Source organism: Manis javanica, chromosome 11 (genome assembly GCF_040802235.1).
Source record: "Manis javanica isolate MJ-LG chromosome 11, MJ_LKY, whole genome shotgun sequence".
NCBI classification, from domain to species: Eukaryota; Metazoa; Chordata; class Mammalia; order Pholidota; family Manidae; genus Manis; species Manis javanica.
This window is the reverse complement of record NC_133166.1, coordinates 88,031,499-88,052,013: the sequence shown is the minus strand read 5'-3', so window position 1 is coordinate 88,052,013 and position 20,515 is coordinate 88,031,499. Positions and strand designations below refer to the sequence as shown.

General features: G+C 41.8%; 1 protein-coding gene and 1 pseudogene across 1 annotated transcript; one reads left to right on the top strand and one right to left on the bottom strand.

Annotated features, from left to right (window-relative positions):
- The first annotated feature begins 1,873 nt into the window (after positions 1-1,873).
- NPHS2 (NPHS2 stomatin family member, podocin) lies at positions 1,874-20,375 on the top strand. The gene is made up of 8 exons (XM_017654250.3): positions 1,874-2,211; positions 5,503-5,606; positions 9,554-9,626; positions 11,192-11,274; positions 14,182-14,385; positions 15,849-15,904; positions 17,159-17,237; positions 18,422-20,375. The coding sequence occupies exons 1-8, from the start codon at positions 1,938-1,940 to the stop codon at positions 18,698-18,700; spliced, it is 1,152 nt and encodes a 383-aa protein (XP_017509739.3). The 5' UTR covers positions 1,874-1,937; the 3' UTR covers positions 18,701-20,375.
- Positions 13,252-14,174, bottom strand: LOC108393460 (large ribosomal subunit protein eL33 pseudogene; annotated as a pseudogene).
- Positions 20,376-20,515: the final 140 nt, after the last annotated feature.

Sequence of the window (20,515 nt, the reverse complement as noted above, 5' to 3'; positions counted from 1 at the left end):
ATCAGTTTTTCTCCTATGAGAATCCCCTCTATCTTACTGAGAGACAATGTACAGTTTTGACAGTATCATTCAGCCAGATATCGTGCTGATTCTTGGAGTATAAACTGAAGTACGATTTTAATCTAAGAGGCTATTATAGCTGGGACTCTAGACCAAACTAATTTGTAACAGAACCAAAGGCTGAGAAAAAAAAATCAATAAATGCTACAGTCTCATGCTTATCTGAACAGGGAAATCTTTACAGGCTGATAAAAAAGCTATCTTTGTTTCACAGCAACTATTAATTTGAATGACTACTAAATGATCATGATACTTTTCCTTCTATGAGCCAAATGCAGCACTAACTTTTTCTCAGTGTAGTGCTCTAGGCAGGGACTATTAATTAAGGCAGGCACTTGGGAGGAAACATTTGGTTCCTTTAATGTACCCCGTACAATAAACAGGTACAGAGAATTAAAAACAAATCTATTTCCTTTGTCACTGTTTGTAAAATTGTAAGATTTCCAGAGTATCTTTCCTGGCTTTAGTGTATTTGCATATCCTCATGGGTGGAGAGAAGTTCATCTCCATATCAGTGGGTAATTACCTGGGCGAGGAGGGCTTATCTGTACTGGAGAGGTGAGGGGAGTGCCGGTTTTTGCTTTTTCCAGAGCAGAGGAGAAAGGAAGAAAGACGGCCTGGGACCGCAGTTTGTGAGCAATAAATGGGTTTTAAACTTTATTTCTCCTTTTGACTGATTTTGGTTTTTGAGGTATTTTGCCCTGGGATTTACTCTCCCTGGATTTACAGTCACTAATCTTTTAATTACTTTAGTCCCAGCGGACTAACTTGGAATATATGGGAAAAAGTAGTGGAATGGATTTCCCAAACCCATTTGATTCTTTAATACGGATTTTAAGAGGGAAAAAAGATGTTGTGTGAACTCCATAAATATTGAAAAATAAAAACAACTGAACATTATTTTTACCATCATGTAATCTGAGCTATTTGAGTAGAACTGTAAATCTTGAGTTTGAAAGGTTATCTAGACCAACCTCTTCTTCAGTGAGAAGCAAATTGTTAACAGGGAGTAAAAAAGAGATAAATTGAATGTTTTTAAGTTCCTCAGAAGCAAGTGTGGCCGCTGAACCTTGAAAAAGCAAAACTCCTGCCTTCATGAAGGAAGCATGGGGACAGGGTCTAGCCAAGGACAAAAGTGTCCATTTCTAAAGTTACACCAGGTCCCTTCCCTTCTATAATACCTCAAGAAGCATTTACATCATCCATTGGCTTAAGCATTAGTGAAACTAGTAATAAAATAATTAAATATAAATACTAGAGAATGAGTGTGTGTGTGAAAAAGAGGAAAGAGGTCTAAAAGTTTTCCTTCCCCCTTTAAAAATGTAAATCCTCCCAGGAGCGGTCAGCTAACGCCATTACCTGAGGTTAAGCTTTAGCAGAAAGAACAGGGTCAGGATATAAAATAATTCTGGGGAGAGGGGAAAGGCACCCTTAGGAAGACTCCCTAGGGGACGAAGGGGGAGCTTGGGGAGAAGTTTGTAATTTTACCTAAAGTTACTATTCGACGAAGCTTTCTGTTCCCTTAAGCCGTCTAGCATTACACGAGGACCGTCTACCCTATTTCTTGAGATGCTTACAAATCAAAAGCAAGGCGTCATAATCCTCAGTGATCGGCGGGCCTCCGTGGTACTGCAGGTAAGTGAATCCTCTTTACAGCTCAGATCTCCGTCGGCGGACGCACATTTTCAACACCGAGAACTGGCACGGTGAGGGGGTCGGCGGGCCCCGTCCAGAGCTCCTGGGGAAAAGCCGCGGCGCCTCGCGGTCACGGGGGACGGAGCCCCGCCCCGGGCCCGCCCCCGCCGCCCGCGCTCATTAGGGTCCCCGACGCTCCGCAGCCCGCTGGCGATTCTGCGGGGACGCTCCGCCGAGCGAGGATGGAGAAGCGGGGTCGGAGCTCCTCCAGAGAGGCCCAGGCCCGAGACGGCGGGTCCCCGCCCAAGGAGAGCAAGAGGGCGAAGGCCGAGAGGGGCGGCCGAGGCCGGGGGCGCCGGGAGGCCGGGCGCGAGCGGCCGGGCCTCGGGCGGGGAGGGGCCGCGGGGGAGCCCCGAGCGGCGACAACCACCGTGGTGGACGTGGACGAGGTCCGGGGCTCCGGCGAGGAGGGCACCGAGGTGGTGGCGCTGCTGGAGAGCGAGCGGCCCGAGGAAGGTACAGCCGGCAGGTGGGGACCAGGGGAGCGAGTGGCCTTTCCAAGTGGTGCCCAAGCGAGCTCAGTGGAATGAGTCACCCCACTGAGAGCCACCGAGGGCCAGACTAGCCGAGACCTGCTCGATGCCAGGAAATGAACCCACCGACCCCCAGTGGTGGAGACCAAAGTTCATCAGAAGAAATACAGATAACACCAACTAAATAGCGTTGGTGTCAGGGGCCAGCCATGGATGGAAGATAGCAGGGAGTGGGGTCCAGGCTAGGGCCAACGAACATGGCAAAGAAAGGTGGAGGCTGCACAGCCAAGCAGAGAAGAGCCAGACCTGAGTAATCCCAGCTCGGCCACGTGGTAGCCCTGTGATAGTAGGCAGAATCCTAACCATCTGTGAAAGGGTACAACAGCAAGACTGCCACAGAGGGCAGTTGTGAGGATAAAAGGAGATGAGGCTACTGTGCACACTCACTGTGCACAACGCCTGGAGCAAAGAACGTGCTTAGAACAGAATCCTTGCCAGCAAAGAGAGAGGAAAGTTAGGGGAAAGGAGAGAATCATAGGGAAAGTAGTGGAATGGGTTTCCCAAATAGGCGAAGCAACTATTAGGATCAAATTTATCTGCTTCCAACCCTTTTTATATGAATGGGGAAAAAATTCATTACACCTTAAGTGTAGGATGAGGGAAGTATAAAGGAAAGTAAATAAGGAAGAGTGTGTTACATTGCTTTCTGTGGCTATGAAAATGTAACATTTCCTGGTTACCAGCAATGTAGTATAAGCTGGAGCATCGGAAGCTGTGATTTGAGAACAATTCCTATGGATCATGTTAGCCATGTTTGCCTAGGTGATGCCCTTTCATCAGTCAGAAACTTCTGGCCATTTAGGTTGTTGAATAAAACGCTATAGCAATGCTAAGATTAGAAGTCTCATGCTCCAGACCACATCAAAGGGGTAGGCAAGGAAGGGAGCCCCCATTTACGGAGCCCCTACTATGTGCCAGGCACACACTAGGTGTTTACCTGATTATTATCATTCCCATACCACAGATGAGGAAAAATGCTCAGAAATTTAAGTAACTTGCCTAAGACCTACAGCTAGGAAGTTGGAGAAGCCAGAATTCCAAAGTAAGGCAGTCTTTCTGAGAATCCCATCCTTCCATGGTGCTGCCCCTTGGTTTCTGGTTGTGGTCCCCGCACTGCCACCACACACTGTGTGGCCTTAGGTAAGTAGCTTCACCTCTGGGCTTCATTCTGTCTCCCTGGCTATAAAGCTATTAGAGCCCAAGACCCCAAACAATAGATGGTAAGTCCCACTGAGGGTGAGGCAGTCTTGCTAAGCCCCTGCCTGGGAGGTTTCAGTGGCCCCCAGGGGAGAAGGGGAGCCACAGGCAGCAATATCCCCTCCTCTTCCTCATCACAGCAACACACTCCCACAGCCAGGCTACTTAAGACTTGGGAGATGCAAAAAGGAGCTTCACTTTACCAAAATGCTGGCGATTCTCAGACTTACGTCGTATCTACATGCTCTTCCTATTTTAACATTTATTGTTTCACTGTTCACTTTAACCAAACAAATTGGATAGTCAGAGAACTCATTCCCAGAGAATAATAATATTTTGTGAATGAAGCTTCAGGTTAGGTCTCGGTATAGATATTACCTTTCTGTTCACATCCCTAACTACTGTACAAAGGAATTTTGAGTTTTCTTCACTTACAAATGTAATTTTTTCTGTATATGCATTTATTTACTTGTCATGGTTACCACTGACAAGTGAAATGAATTTATAAACTCGTTAAACATAGCAATAACACTATTGTTGCCTTTTAGGAAGAAATTTTTAAAACTAACATGATATTGATAGAGCAGAATTTCCCAAAGGAGACTGAAAGAGAAAGAAATCCCATACACTAATTTCCTTGGAGAAAACATTGCTGGGCCAAATATTTGGGAAATACTGGTTAAGCAAACCTATGAATGCTTCTTTACTGCAGGGGTTCCCCTGGCTCCAATACTGGGGAGTCCAGGAGCAGGTTATAGTACGCAGTACTTCCTAAACTTGTTTGCCCAGGGAACCTCTTGCTCTGTGGACCATCTTGTGTAATTAGTGTTCCATGGGACACCCTTTGGGAACTGCCATTCTATGGCATTTAGTATCCAAGTACAGCTTGCATATCTGCCCTATTCAAGTGATTGTCACATCAATTTAATGACCTTTCCAGTTATTTCCCAGGCATGGAAATCAAATTTTCAGGCATACCAATTAGTTATCTACTCCTCCCCATCCCTTAAAAATAGGCTTTTCACTATACCTAATCTTTAGTCACCTTGTAGTCCTCCATGAGATTTTAAAACTGACAAATCGTATCCCTTTGGCTGGTTTTTTTAGTATCTGAAGATTAAAATTCTTGAGGTTTCCCAAGTATCACATTTCAATCATTTTCACTATCGACTTCTTTTGCTTTCCTACATTCAACCAATATTTATAGAGAACCTATATTGTGTCAGGCACTAATCTAGGCCCTGGGGACACAATGTAAACAAGTCCACCAGGAGCTTATGTTCTTCAGATCAACTTTCCCTGGAACTGTTCCATTTATCACCCAAGCAACCTGGGTGTTCTGCACCCCCTTTCCTTATCACCTGTTTCGACACACCAATGGGCTAATATTACCCTATACAGGTGATTATCAAAGACTGTCTAGAGATCCACACCTAATCTAAAGAAGGGGCCTCTAACAGAAGAATTTTGGACATTGGGGCAGGTAGCAGATGGGGAAGTAATGTTAGGGAAGATGAACCTCTGGATACATATTTTGAATGACTTCCGATAACACCACTTGATAGTTTAGTGCTTTTTGTGTGTATTTGTTATTTCATCCTTAAATTAACGATATGAGAAATATGTCATGAGATTATTAGAAGATCCTTAGCTTCCCCATTGTATGGATGAGAAAACTGAGGTTCAGAGAGGTCATGTGCCTTGCTTAAATTCATTTGAGAGAAAATGGTGGAGCCAGAACAGGAACCCAGACCTTCTGCTCAGATTCTGTGCTTGTTCCATTTTCCCCAGTACTGCCTTTCCAGGAGCCTGCTCCACCTTCCTTAGTCCCAGATGACCCTTCACACCGATGGTGCCCAGGCCTGTGGACTGACCACTCTGACATACAGGTCATTCTACTATTTCCAGAAGTCTACAAACTGCTCTGACCCTATTACCAAGGACTTGACCAGCAGGTGCTAGTCAGTGAATATAATGAAATTCCAATATAATTATTCTCTTGCTTTTTTTTTTTAAGGTACCAAGTCTTCCAGTTTAGGGGTCTGTGAGTGGCTTCTTGTCCTCACATCCCTGCTCTTTGTCATCGTGACCTTCCCTTTTTCTATCTGGTTCTGCATAAAGGTGAGATTCCATGATGCCCCATTTCCTGATGCCTCTTGCTGACAACATGTCCACTCTTCTGTTTTGGCACATGCTGTCTGCTCTGCATGGAATGCTCCCCCTGCTCACCTTTCAGGGGAGCTCTTACTCCCTTAAGACTTTGCTCAAATGTAACTGTGAACCTCTCCTTGACTCCCACATTCATTCCGTTCCTTGTGCACTAGTGTCATTCTGCCGTCACATCCCTTCTAGCACTTAATCTCATATAATATTTGTTGATACCCAATCTCTCCCTCTAGACTGAGAGCCTGTTCAGGACGGGGGCTACATCTAGGTCCTGCATCCTTTAACACTAAGACCAGCCCAGAATAGATCATGATGAGCACTTCTGACACTTTCAGGAAACTCCTCAGGCAGCCCCTGCAGACCACGAATGACAGTTTTCTTTGGCCCACAGGTACTTACATATGCCTGTCCTTGAAGTAAATGAAGACCTGCGTCAGTTCGGGAAGCACATGCCAAGACAAAATTAGAATTGCAAGTAATTTATGGGGAAGCTCTGTCTGAAAGATTCAGGGAAGAGAGAACAAGAGTAGGCAAGGAGAGCCTTCAGACCGTGATGCAGGTCCTGATACCTGTGCTATGTGAAGGGAGAGGATTAGACAGAAAGAGTCTCAGACCGTGGTGCAGCTCCAAGAAAGCGTTGGCCAGCCTGGGATTTCTGGAACAAAGTTTGCTTCACAGAGGAGCTTCATAAGCTGCAGAAATGGCCAGGCCCCAGTGCTCCAGCACTGTGCATCATTGGCTGGAATAGCACAGGTGCTGCTGGGGCCACTGCCTGACTGCATTCATGCGGGCTCTTCCTCTTCTTCCACTCCCTCCTTTTCTTCTTCATGAAAGGGTGTTGGATTATGTCCAGTGCCTTTTCTATGTCTATTGAGATGATCATGTGGTATTTGCCCTTTATACCATTGATATGGCTTATTACATTCACTGAATTTTGGATGTTTTTGTTATGGTATATAATCTTTTTTATATGTTATTGGATTCAGGTTGCTGGTAGGTTGTTGAGGATTTTTTCATCTATATTCATAAGAGGTGTTGGTCTGAAGTTTTTCTATGATATCTCTGTCTTGTTTTGGCATCAGGCTAATACTGGCCTCAGAGAATGGGTTGGGAAGATTTCCCTCCTCTTCTGTTTTTGGGGAGAATTTGTGAAGAACTGGTATTCTTTAAATGTTTGGGAGAATTCACTAGTGAAGCGATGTAGTCCTGGGATTTTCTTTGTAGGAAATACTATAATTACTAATTCAGTCTTTCACTCCTAGGTCTTTTCAGTTTTTCTTTCTCAGGTCAGTTTTGGTAGTTCGTATTTGTGTAGAAATTTGTCCATTTTATCTAAGCTATCTGACTTTGGGTGTATAGTTGTTCATAGTATTTTGTCTCATGATCTTTTTTAATTTCTGTAGGGACAGTAGTGATGCCCCTGTCGTTCCTTTTTCATTCCTGATTTTGGAAAGTTGAGTCTTCTCCTTTTTTATTCTTGCTCAGTCTAGCTAAATATTTGTCAGATTTGTTGAGCTTTTCAAAGAGCCCACTTCTGGTTTAGTTGATGTTCTCTATTTTTAAAATATTTTTTATATTTTCTATTGCATTTATTTCCATGCTGATTTTTATTATTTTCTTATTTTCACTTGAATTAGGTTTAATTTGCTCCTCTATTTCTAGTGTCTTAATATAGAAGATTAGGGTATTTTTTGAGATATCTCTTTTTTATTATAGGCATTTATAGCTATAAATTTTCCTCTAAGCATGGCTTTACTTGCATCCCATATGTTTTGGTACCTTGTGTTCATTCATCTCAAAATATTTTCTGATTTCCCTTTTGGTATCTTCTTTGACTCGCTAGTTATTTTAAAGTATGTTATTTCATTTCCATATACTTGTGAGTTTCCCAATTTCCTTCTGTTGTTGATTTCTGACTTCATTTCATTGTAATCAGAGAGTATACTTTGTGTGATTTCAATTATTTCCAATTTATTGAGGTTTATCTTATGGCCTAATATATGGCTACCCTAAAGATGTTTTATGTGTGCCTGAGAAGAATGTGCATTCTGTTGCTGGGTGGAATTATGTGTAAATGTCCATTAGGTCTGGTCTGTTTATAGTGTTGTCCAAGTCACCTGTTAACTTGTTGATCTGTCTGGTTGTTCTATCCATGATTGAAAGTGGGATATTAAATATCCAACTGCTATTATTGAATTATCTATTTCTGCCTTCGGTTCTTTTGGTTTCTCTTGTATTTTAGATCTCTGTTTTTAGATGCATATATGTTTATTATACTTTCCTAATGCATTGACTCTTTGATCATTATAAAAGGTTCCTCTTTATCACTAGTAACATTTTTGTGTGTTTTACACTCCATTTTGTCTGATATCACTATAGCTGCTCTTGCTTTTTTTGTTTACTCATTGTACTATTTCTTTTCCCATCCTTTTACTTTCTATTTATTTGTATCTTTGAATCAAAAGTGTGTCTTCTATAGACAGTACATAGTTGATAGGCAGGCTCTTCATGAAGGGTGATCTGAGCACCTGTATGGCTGCCATAAGGTCCAACACTGACTCAGGCACAGTTTGTGGAGAAGGTCTCAGGTCTGGACACTTAAGATAGTAAGCCCTAAGAAGCCAAACAGGTAAAAGACCCTAAAGCAGAACTAGGTGTTTCATTTGAGCAAAGTCTCAAAAGAGTAATACTCCTCATCATCTCTGGAAAGAATTTGTTTCTTCCAAAAAAAGCAGAAAAGAACAAATAATGCTAGGGAACCAAGAAATGGACTGGCTGAGGCATGCTCCAGAAACCAAACCAGTCATTTGCTCTCATTCATTATTTCAACAAACAAGGCAGTGTTCAGGCACAGGAGTTGCAAACTAATAAAGATGGACAAGACATGCTTCTTGACCTGAGGGACTTACAGTGAGGTCGTGGAGCCTGTTACCTTAAGAAGCACATTTCAAAATGTATTACTTTTGGTCTCTTCATTTTCATTTTCATATTTGACTGATTATTCAGTGGAGTTTTCTAAAGTGAAGGGAGGATAAAGAAGAAAAAACAGACTTGTCCACAGTAACAAAAAAATTCATTCATTCAACAAGTACTTATTGAACATTTACATGCATAAGGCAATTTTTTTTAGGCACTGAATAAAAAAGATTAATTCCTTACCAGCACCAGTTCACAGACTTGTGGGGCATATATACAAATAAACAGAAAAAATAATCTAATGAAAAACAAGCAATAGAACCTAGATTTCTGATACTGAGCCAGAAAGCAGTTTATTTTTAAAGTACTATCCAGTAACTTCCCTGTCTCTCTTCCAATATACAGACATTTCTACACAGAGAATCCCCTTTTTTTGTCATTTACAAATAGCTCTACACATTTTCAGGGCACCCTCAACTTTTCTAGATGTATCACCAATGAGAATTGGCAAATTAAAATCCAGTTGGATCATTTTGAAGAAGCCTCAAAAGAATTCACGGTTTGAAACAAGATATCACAAGTGGTATTAAAATATTGTCCTTTTTTCTGTTAAAGAGTTAATGAGTGATACATACAAAGCTAATAATGCAGAAGTCACAGCAAAATACGAGATGAAACATGCTGTGATTTCTTTGATTTAGGGGATGTTAGGCATAGTGAAGGCAGTATTTTTCAGATACTCATGACTTCAATCAAAATTCTGTCCATGGATTCAAAAATTAACAAGCCCATTGACTTTTCCATTGGTTTCTGAAATTCTGCACTTAATAATTGTGAATTTTGGAAATGTAAGTAGCTAACAGAAATTTTTCTTGGTTCTCAAATCAAAAGATTTCTAATACCTAGAATCACTCTCATGCCAAGTCTTTTTGAAGACTTTATTTTTCTTTATCAGAGTGTTTCAAAAGTATTAAATTTCCCTTTAGGTTGTACAGGAGTATGAGAGAGTAATTATATTCCGACTAGGACATCTGCTTCCTGGAAGAGCCAAGGGCCCTGGTAAGAAACACCTTTTTTACTCCCATAGACTTGCTGATTTCTTTGATCCATGCACAATGTAATATAGATCTCAGATTACATCAAGTACCTTGATTCATGATACCTACTTTTTCCAGTTTGTTAGTTCTAATACAGGTTATTAAGACATGCTTCAAAGAGCATTATTACCAGTGACCAAGAAGGATGGGTGCAGAGAACCAAATGCCAGAGTCAGGCTGGCTAGAGTAGCAAATAGGCTTAGTGCCCTGGATGGGCACTGGTTTGAGCAGAATATGTGTGTATGGTTAGAATCCTGCAAATTCTCAGAACAAAGCTGAGCTAGTTCAGAGTCCAAAGAGTCAGACCAAAACATGGAGGTAGGTAAAGTTCACATGCAAGTAACAAATTATCCTTTGGTTGGTAGAATTTAAGAACCACAGATTGAACACTCCTGGGTTTCAGATACCATATAACACCAGGAATATGAAAATGGATGAATGAAACATGGTTTTGATCTCTAGGACCTTAAAGTCTAGTGGAATTGATGTCCAGAGGTCCAAGCTGGTTACGGGGCACAGATAGAAGTATGGTTAGTCGGAAAAGTCTAGTAGCTGGGGTTTGAAGATCTAAGCTGGCCAGGAAGGTAGGAGAAGGTGTATGTGTTGGAAAGGGTCCAAGTTCCAAGCCAGGTCTACAGAAATAGGTAGAGAAGAGAGACCAGACAAGAAGATAGAAATCAGAGTTTCAAGATTAAGAACTAACAGATGGATCCACACAAAAGCAGAACCACCCCTGAGGTTCCAGTACAAGAGCCATTTTGTTCTTATTCTAGTTTTGAGCATCTGTCTTGACTGGGTCAAGAAAGGGCGAGTAGCTGAGCTGCTCCTTAGAGAGAGCCTGGACTCTATGGGGTTCCAGCAAAGTTCTTGGCTCCTGCAAGAGCCCACAGTGTCCAATCAGAAAAAAATCTAAAACTGGTTTGCACATTGAACATGTACATTACATTGGGTAGATGAGGACTAACTAGCCAACCAGAAAGCTGATATCATGATACTGCTCTTCTGATGAGCGCTGGGGCTCACATTTTAAGAAATACAACATGGAGTTTTCTGGCTTTAAAGTTGGTTACCTTGGTACACACGCAGATTCAAAAACAGTTCTATAGAACACCTAAAAGGCATTAAGTCAGCTGCTTAAGCTAACAATAGTGCATAAGACATTCTAGTTAAAGAGTTAAAATCTAGAGAAGGAGACAGACATGTAACCTAACATCTGGAGGAGTCAGCACCATGAGCAAAGTGACATGCAGCCCAATTGCTGGGGATATTCCTTGTTTATGCCTCTTGTCCTGGAGTAAGTTGTAACAGTGCTGTCCTTCCACCCTCAAAAATGTCCCAGATTGAACAACAAACTGTATGGTAACCTTAGGAACAACACACACACTCTAAGGGTGGAGTCAGGATTGCCCAGTGATCTGCATGCCATTGGAGGCTAAGAAGAGCAATGTACTGTGTACCCTGATGCTGAAAAGATGAACCCCAAAAAGTTTCCATGCAGGACATTCACTGGCCACTCCCCCCTTCTAGGCCTTTTCTTCTTTTTGCCCTGCCTGGATACCTACCATAAGGTTGACCTTCGTCTCCAGACCTTGGAGATACCCTTTCATGAGGTAAGCCAAATGACGGGTTTTTGCTTTCTCTACATTTTACATGGCTGAGCCACCATTTCTGGTCCAGGGCAAAATGACTAAGCTAGAAAGTAGAGATACGGACTGCATTAAAATTAAAACCTCCTGTGTGTCAAAGGATACAATCAACAGAATGAACAGGCAGCCTATGGAATGGAAGAAAATATTTACAAATACCCAGAATATATAAAGAAATATTACAACATACCAAGAAACCCAATTAAAAAGGAGCAAAGGACTTTGTGATGGTTAATCTTATGTGTCACCATGGCCAAGCTCGGGTACCCAATATTTGGCTAAACATATCTAAATGTTGCTGTGAACGTATTTTTTAGAAAAGATTAATATTTAAGTCAGTAGACTTGGAGTAAAGCAGATGACCCCTGACTCATAATATGGGTGGGCCTCATCCAATCAGTTGAAGGCCTTCAGGAACGTAACTAGCCTCTTCCTGATGGGGAGGAAACTCTCAGACTTAAGCTGCAACATCAACTCTTCCTTGTCTTCAGCCTGGTGGCGTACCCTGAAGATTTTGGAATTGTCAGCCTCTACAATAGTGTAAGCCACTTCTTTAAAGTCGCCTTCTCTCTCTACACATAACACACATGCTAATGACTCCATTTCTCTGGAGTGCCCTGACTAATATAGACTTGAGTAGACATTTCTCCAAAGAAGATACACATATGGCCAAAAAAGCACAGGAACAGATGTTCAACATCACTAATCGGGGGAGAAATGCAAATCAAACCCATGATGAGAATATCACCTCACACCTATTAGGATGTCTACTCTGAAGATGAAAACAAAACCCAGAAAATAACAAGTGTTGACAAAGATGTAGAGAAATTAGAATCCTTGTATACTGTTGGTGGGAATGTAAAATGGTGCAGCTGATATGGAAAACAGTATATAGCATTCCTGAAAAAATTAAAAATTGCCATTTGATCCAGCAATTCCACTTCTGGGTATACACCTAAAGAATTGAAAGCAAAGTTTTGAAGAGATATTTGTATACCTATATTCATAGCAGCATTATTCACAGTAGCCCAAAGATGGAAGGAACCCAAGCATCCATCAGTGGCTGAATGGATAAACAAAATACCTACATTTGTGCCATTATACCATTGTATATATTGCACCGTTGTACTATATACCTACAATATATTATTCTTCAGCATTAAAAAGAAAGGAAATTCTGACATATGCTACATTATGGGTGAAACTTGAGAACATTATGCTAAGTGGAATAAAACAGTCACAAGAAGACAAATCTAAGTGGATGATTCCATTTACATGAGGTGCCTGGAGTCATGAAATTCACAGAGACAGGAAGGTGAATGGTGGGGCTGGGGGAGGAATGGAGAGGTATTTAATGAGCTCCAGTTTTTCAAGATGAAAAAAGTTCTAAAGATTGTTTGCATAACAATGTGAATGCACTGAACACTACTGAACTGTACACTTAAAACCAGTGAAGATGGTAAATTTGATGTTGTATTTTACCATAATGAAAAATTAACAATAGAGCTGACATCTAGATTTTTCTATTAGTAATTTAGATTTATAAGCCCTTCCTAAATTATCTCCCACTTTCAATTTGAAGTACTTTCTCATTCTTTCTTTTGATAAATAGAAGTTAAACAAATTATATTTTTAAAAGGCTTACTTTAGATAATAAAATGCAAAAAAGGAAGAGATAAAATTTATCCCAATTCCTACTACCTACAGATAGATGCCGGTATTTTGCAGTCTATGCTTTCAGAGTTTTCTACATATGAGGGTATAGTTACAAACAGGTATATATATATTATTCCATATATATTATCTTGTAGTGTGTTTTTTCACCCAACAATCTGTTGTGGTCATCTTTTCTTACATTAGCTACGTTTCTACACCTTTATTTTAAATGGACATATAGCATCTCACTGTGTGGACTTTATTACAATAAGCAATATTGTGAATAATATCCTTGCAGTTAAATCCTCATAACATGCCCTTGTGACAGTGTCTAAAAATGGAAATGTTGAAAACACATTTTTTTTTAATACAAGAGAACAAATCTACACTCTGTTTACTTTTCAATAAGTTTAAATCCTTGAGGGGTACAGCATCACATGGAGTCCTGTGTCCAATGGCCTTAGCAGGAAAGTTACTTTGGAATTTGGCACGAACCGTGCCACCATTTCCACAAGCACGAGTTAACCTTCCCCATATTACTCTGGTTTTGTTTGGTTTGCCACCAGAGTCACTTGTGTTGCTCTTTGCTTTGTACACATAATCACATCTCTTACCTAGATAAAATTCAGTTCCATCTTGAGCATAAACACGTTCAATCTTAAGAAAAGCTCTGTGCTCCCTCTGGTTCTGAGGACCCCACTTCTACAGCCAGCAAAAATGGCCTCAGACCACAACCTAACCTCCCAAACTTTTTGTTTTAGAAATCCTGAGAGCATGCGTCTTTGAAGGCTTTTGATATGTATCACCAGTTGGCCCTCTTGTGTACATCCTGCAGGCAATACATTAGAGTATTTGTTTTCCAGAACTTGCTTCTCTTTTAGCACATTTGGCATCAGTTTTAAAAGGCCTGATCTATAATTAACTGCATTATTTTCACACAAGAAAATTATTCCTGGTTTGTTTTTTTAACAAAAGTATTGACAACAGGATTCCTTTACATTGTGAGTTCTTTGGTATTCTTTGTAAAAACTCCATCAAAAACATGTCTATTTTGAATAAAGGGTGCCCCAGCTGCTGTTTTTTGTTTTGTTTTGTTTTGTTCTTGCTACAGTCTTAGTCAAGAAAATTTCCTCTGAATACATTTAGTTCTTTTATCCTTACCTGGTAGAGGGGCCCAAGAATCAGGCCTGTCATCCAAACTTTTTTTCTTCCTAGATTGTGACCAAAGACATGTTTATAATGGAGATAGACGCCATCTGCTACTACCGAATGGAAAATGCTCCTCTTCTCCTAAGCAGTCTTGCTCATGTGTCCAAAGCTGTCCAGTTCCTTGTGCAAACCACCACGAAGCGTCTCCTAGCACATCGATCTCTCACTGAAATCCTTCTGGAGAGGAAGAGCATTGCCCAAGATGTAAAGGTATTTAGATACATGTAACACTGAGTATGTCAAAATATCTCTTCATCTTTTAGTCATTCTTCACTGGCCATTTATTGAGCTTTCCACGTGCCAGGCATTCATTGAGGCCATCCTTTAAGAAGCGATAGCTTAAGGCAGAGGTGGCCAAACTGACCCAAACTGGTTAGTCAGTCATTGCCACAGTTTTTGCTCTCCACCTGACTCCAGTGGCTTCAGACTTACTGTTAAGTGCTCACAAAGCACAAAGTGGTGGAAGCAGGAGCTGGCAGGGATGGTGGTGACAACAGCAGAGCTGATGCTATACGTAGGTGATAAGGAATGGTTCCTGGGAGCTCAGAGTCTAGTTGGAAAGACAAGTTAAATAGTAAGTCCAAGTAAGACTTTCAGATAAAAAGAGGTAAGATATTACAGACCCTTAATGATTAATTCTCCAATCAGTCGTCTGGATTTGATTGATTTGGAATTAGGCGAGGGAGAGAAAAGCAAGAACTGCCCCTGAAGCTGCCTCATGCAGCCTACCCCCAAGTTGCAGGCAGCGAGCTCAGCAGCCTTGCCCACAGCCAGAGTAGGCTCTTCAGCTGTTACCAAGATGACGGCAGATGTACAGGAAGAGGGTGAGGACAGAGGAGGACTCTAGGCAGCTGGCTAGTCAAGTGGCAGTTACCCCCGTGATGCACCCTGTCCAGAACTGAGTTAAGAGGTTACAGATCTTGTTTCCTGAAAGGAGGGCCTCCAGAAGGAGCAGCTAACAATTGAAGGCGTCAGGAATGATTGTGCTTGATGGAGCCTGAGTGGCTACTAATCTGAAAAAAGGAGGCAGCCAAATGTTTTTGCTGTACCAGCTTGTTACCCATAAAACTGGGATTAGCATCCCGGTGGAAAGGGAAGAATTTGGGAAACAACAGAAGCCAAAAAGCTCAGCAGGGCTGGTTCCTTCCGGAGGTTCTGAGGAGAGAAAGAATCCGTTTCCTTGCCTTTTTCAGCAGCCAGCGGAGGCCACTCTCCAGCTGGCCGCCCTTCCTCGTTTCCGGAGCCCGTCCCTGCGACCCCTGCTTCCAGGCCCCATCTCTCTCCTCTTCTGGAGGCCGAGCTCTCTGCTTCCCCCTCAGAAGGCGCTTATGATTGCATTTAGGGCCCACCTGGAAGATGCCGGACAATCTCCCCATTTTAACATCCTTTAACTGAACCACACCCGCAAAGTCTCTTTGGGGAACTATTCACAGGTTCCACAGATAAGGACGTGGGTGATTTGAAGCCATTATTCAGCCTTGCACCCCATCTTCAATTCCACAAATATTTATTGAATCACTGTGCAAGTTGACAGCTTTCTATAAGGCACTGTAATGTTAAAACAAGGAAGTAATGTCCTTTCAGAAGAAATGTGTTTCTCAGACAGAACAACAGAAGGGTGCTCTGCTCCTACCTGCAGGGCCTTCCTGACCTCTCAACGATTCCCTCCGCAGGTTGCCTTGGATTCAGTGACCTGTATATGGGGAATTAAAGTGGAGAGAACAGAAATGTGAGTAGGAAATTAACCTGGAGGACAGTATGATGGGAAATATTTTGGTTTTATATAAAATTTTTTATTTGAAAAATTATTTTCACTGAATGAGTACCATAGCCACATTAGCATAAATTTGGAAAAAAGTCACCTAATACTCATAGCCATAACACAACCACTCTAGCATTTGGGAAAATTATTTTCATGGTTTTCTAAGGATTGAAACAAAAATTTTTTTAGATAAAATTTACATAATGATTTTAACCATTTTAAAACATAACTCATGGATTTTTAGTATATCCATAGACTGTGCAACCATCACTACCATCTAATTGCATACTTTTTATCACCCCAGAAAGAAAGCCTGCACCCATTAAGCAGGAACCCCTTCACCCCCCACCCAACAACCACTAATCCAGCTGCCTCTCTGGATCTGGCTATCCGGGACAGTTTCCTATAAATGCAGTAATATGTATGTGGCCTTCTGTGTCTGGCTTCTTTCACTTAGCATATTGTCTGCAAGGTTCATCCATGGTGACACATGTCAGTACTTCATTCCTTTTTATGGTCGAATAATAATTCATCATGTGGCTATCCCACATTTTGTTTATCTACTCATCACTTGATGGATATTTGGCCTGTTGCCACTTTGGGGCTATTGTGAAAAATGCTGCAATGAACATTCACGTGCACGTTTTTGTGTGAACATGTTTCACTTCTCTTGGGTGTATACATAGAAGGAGAATTACTGGATCATCTAATAACTCTACATTTAATTTTCTGAGGAACTGCCAAATTGTTTTCTATGTATTTTTCATAGTTACAATGAGGGTAAAAATATAATTTCGTATCTTTTATGTAATACTTTCAGTGCTCTTTTTGGTCAGTTCTACCCTTTTCAAAATCAATTCTTTTCTATACACTTGGGTGACTTCCCTTATTATTAACAGTAAGGTTCTTCAAGTTGGTTTTTCATGCTTCAAATGTAATAGCTGGGATTTAGATTAAAACAAGTGGGAAAGAGCATAACAGTCTGTCAATACAAAATTTGTTGTACTTAAAAAGAGAAAACCAGAGCTGTACTCAGCTCTATTAAGTGATAATAAAAATCTGCGTTTGAGGCACTGACCCTTGAGATGTTCCTCTCTACCCACCATCTGCCCCAGAGGTCTAGGGACAGCACACTGGTAAGTCAGAATTCCATCATGAAACTGCAGTAAAGAAGGGGGCACTTCCGTATGAAAACCCTGGCCACTGGGTTCTCTCTTTCAGTAAGGACGTGCGGCTGCCAGCCGGGCTCCAGCACTCGCTGGCTGTGGAAGCCGAAGCTCAGAGGCAGGCCAAAGTGCGGGTGAGCCAGCTCTGAGCGGGTGTCCTCCCACCGACGCTCTGAAGGCCTGCTCACGCTGAACACCTGCCCTTTGCTTCCTCACCTCCGATTCAACCAGGCGCTGGGAAGAATCGGGCCTGTTCCCTCCCCCCCTCCCCATTACAGCTGTTGTCTTGAAGTATGTCAGCAGCCTCATGCACGCCCACCTCTCCTCCTGCTGCACCCTCAGCAGCCCTTGGTAATGGTGACCATCCTCCTCCTCGAGTCTTGCCTTTGCTCCTTCTCCTCACAGGCATCTCCCCACACCTCAGCCCTCTCCTCTCATGCTGGCATCTTTCCTTAAGAAGTATCAGTCACCTGTCACCCCTAGATTAATGACACTCTGACTTGTGTCCCTAGCTCTGTGCGAGTGCTGGAGGGCCAGCCATGACCAGGGCCGACTTTCTCAATGCCAGAGCCACGGGTAGGCTGTGCCCCTCAGTCCTCATTTCCCTCTTCTGGCTGCCAGCAGCTGAGGACTGAGGAGTGGGTGGCCTGGGGTGTTGGGAAGAGGGAAATGAGGACTGAGGGAGGCAGATTTCTCTTAACAGAAAGTAGTTGAAGAAAAACCTCTAACAATGTAGGAGGTCATTGACTTTGGAGCAGTGGACAGGAGGTAGAGGAGAGAGGGGAGGAAGGTGGTCTCCTGGACAGAATTGCCTCTAGATCTCTGAGTCTAGTCCTCTTTGCCCACTTTATTGACACCACACTCTAACCAGCAGCTAACTGGCCTCCCCTTTGCCCACTTTGAAATGGCATTTGGGGGCTGTTTCTTCTGAAATGCTTACCTATTCGTTTTGCCCCAGCTGGGAGTCACTCTTTCAGGCTTCCGTGTCTTTGCCTAGAACACTGGCCAATCTCTATCTGGCAAAATTCTACTAATCTTTCAAGGCCCACCAGAGGTAATTAATAACTCTCCTAACATTTGACTGTACTTGTCAGGGTCCTTAACAAATTCTGCCCTAAATTACAATTAAGAGCTTAATCTCTTCCCCCCTAGATCAAGATCTTTGAGAAAGAAGACAGCCTATTCTGTGCTTAACAATGCCTGTCACATACATAGTAGATTCTCAGAGCTAGTTTGATGAGTCACATGAACAGTGATTAAAACCTTTGTGGGACGAAGAGGAGAAATCACTCTGCTTTTCTTCATATCTGTCCTCCAGATGATTGCTGCAGAAGGGGAGAAGGCTGCCTCGGAGTCCCTCCGGATGGCAGCTGAGATTCTGTCAGGCACTCCAGCTGCTGTTCAGCTTCGATACCTCCACACCCTTCAATCCTTGTCCACAGAGAAACCTTCCACGGTGGTTTTACCTTTGCCATTTGACTTGATAAATTTCCTGTCTTCTCCTACCAGTAGAACTCAGGGAAGCATCCCCTTCCCAAATCCTCCCAAACCTGTGGAGCCACTGAATCCGAAAAAGAAAGATTCTCCCATGTTGTAGGAGGAGCCAAGGATAACACAACAGAAAGGGGCTGCCACATGCCCACCATATCCCAGAGAGAGGCGCTCTGCCCTTCCTGCCCTTTCTTTGGTTGCCATATGGAATGCCCTTGGAATGCATGATGTCACAATGCAGCAACCTAAAGGAGTAGGCAGGGAGATGATGTAATACAGAGTAACCATATCACAAGTTTAGGTGAATCGTCTAATCAAGAGTTATTATGGAAAAGAGCTTTAGCGAACATTGTAAGAAGAATATTGAGTCTATATTTGACTAAATCTTGACTTCTAAAGATGTAGGTCAAATGGTCTTTTTGCTGTATGCCCACTGGTCCCTTTGGCCAGGTCTTGCTGCTCCCACGCCGCTATCTCTAGGCCCCTATCACTGTGCTTATCACACTCCATTGTCATCCCATACTTAAGATGCAGGCTCCTTTCCACACTCCTATGAAATCCTCAAAGGCACATTTTGGTCATTTCCCCAGACGCAATTGAGCCTTGTATCTCCACCCCACATTCCTCACATCTAACCCCAGAATAGTTGAACCACAGTGACTGAAAGGACAAAAGGCGTATTGAGCTGGATATAAAATATGTACCTGATTAAAGAATTTTAAAGGAATTCTTCCTATGGAGACTCCTTCTTAAAATAGAGAAAAAGAACAAAAACATCTATCTGATACATGTTGCTTAAAATCTGAGAAAGTGTCACTAAAAATAGGCTGATATATTTTTAGTATAGAATTTACCAAATTGCTTGGTTTTCAAACGATAATATAATGTGGTCTATACATGCCCTGAAGTATTCTTGTCTAGTACAGATATTCCTTAATACAAATACATTTCTATGAGAATGTCTTACTCTCTAGTGCCTGGCCTTATACAGTTGGATATACGTATCTACAGGAAAAAATACAGCCAAATAAATAAAATAGCATACCAAGTCCTCTACAAACTTTAAAAAAAATCAATGATATTATAAAACATTACTAACATAAAAATAATGCTAAAATTATGATGTTAGTAAAATGGTACTTATAATGGGAATTTCCGTGTTGCTGGTACAAAGAGAATGGTGAATACCATCCCCAGTACCATACTATTTTGTGATTTCTCTCTCCTTCAAACTGCCTTTATTCTGCATGTTATCCCATGTAATGATTTTATATTGGAGATGTGAGAACTTTGCATAAGAACACCCATAAAGGGTTTTTGTTTATCAATGTTAGCCCACAAACCCTGATAACATTATTTCAGAGAGAAAATGTATTCTGAGCTCCTAGCAATGGACCTAGAAACTTTCATAGCCTTTTGTCTGCTGGAGACAGGCTTTCTCACTATGTTAAATAAGAGAAACAAGGCCCCAAATCAAGGATGTTTTGTTTATCCTGGCAGTCTCTTCAGCATTCCTTCCCTCTTTGCCATCTCTCCAGACCTCTAAAGACAAAACAATGAAAAAGCAAGAGCTCCCTAGCAGTACACAGTGACCCTGGCCTCAGGGTATCTCTGCCATACATCTCTACGCCACCTCCTCACCTTCATCCACAGCTGGGAAAACCACACATTCCATCCCAGCCTTGTTACCCTAGGTCTTCAGCCAAGCAATGCATCTTCCCAAGATTATGCAGGACTGTTAGATGATTTCAAAACCTACATATTCATCCAACCATGCCAAACTCATTTACTGATAAAACAATCTGCCTGTACAGTTACTGTGTATTGAGACAATTTCAATTTTGTTTCAAAAGGCTATTTTCATCCAGTTCTGAAAAATATTTCCATACCTTACTTTTTAAAGTCTCTCCAGTCCCTACTT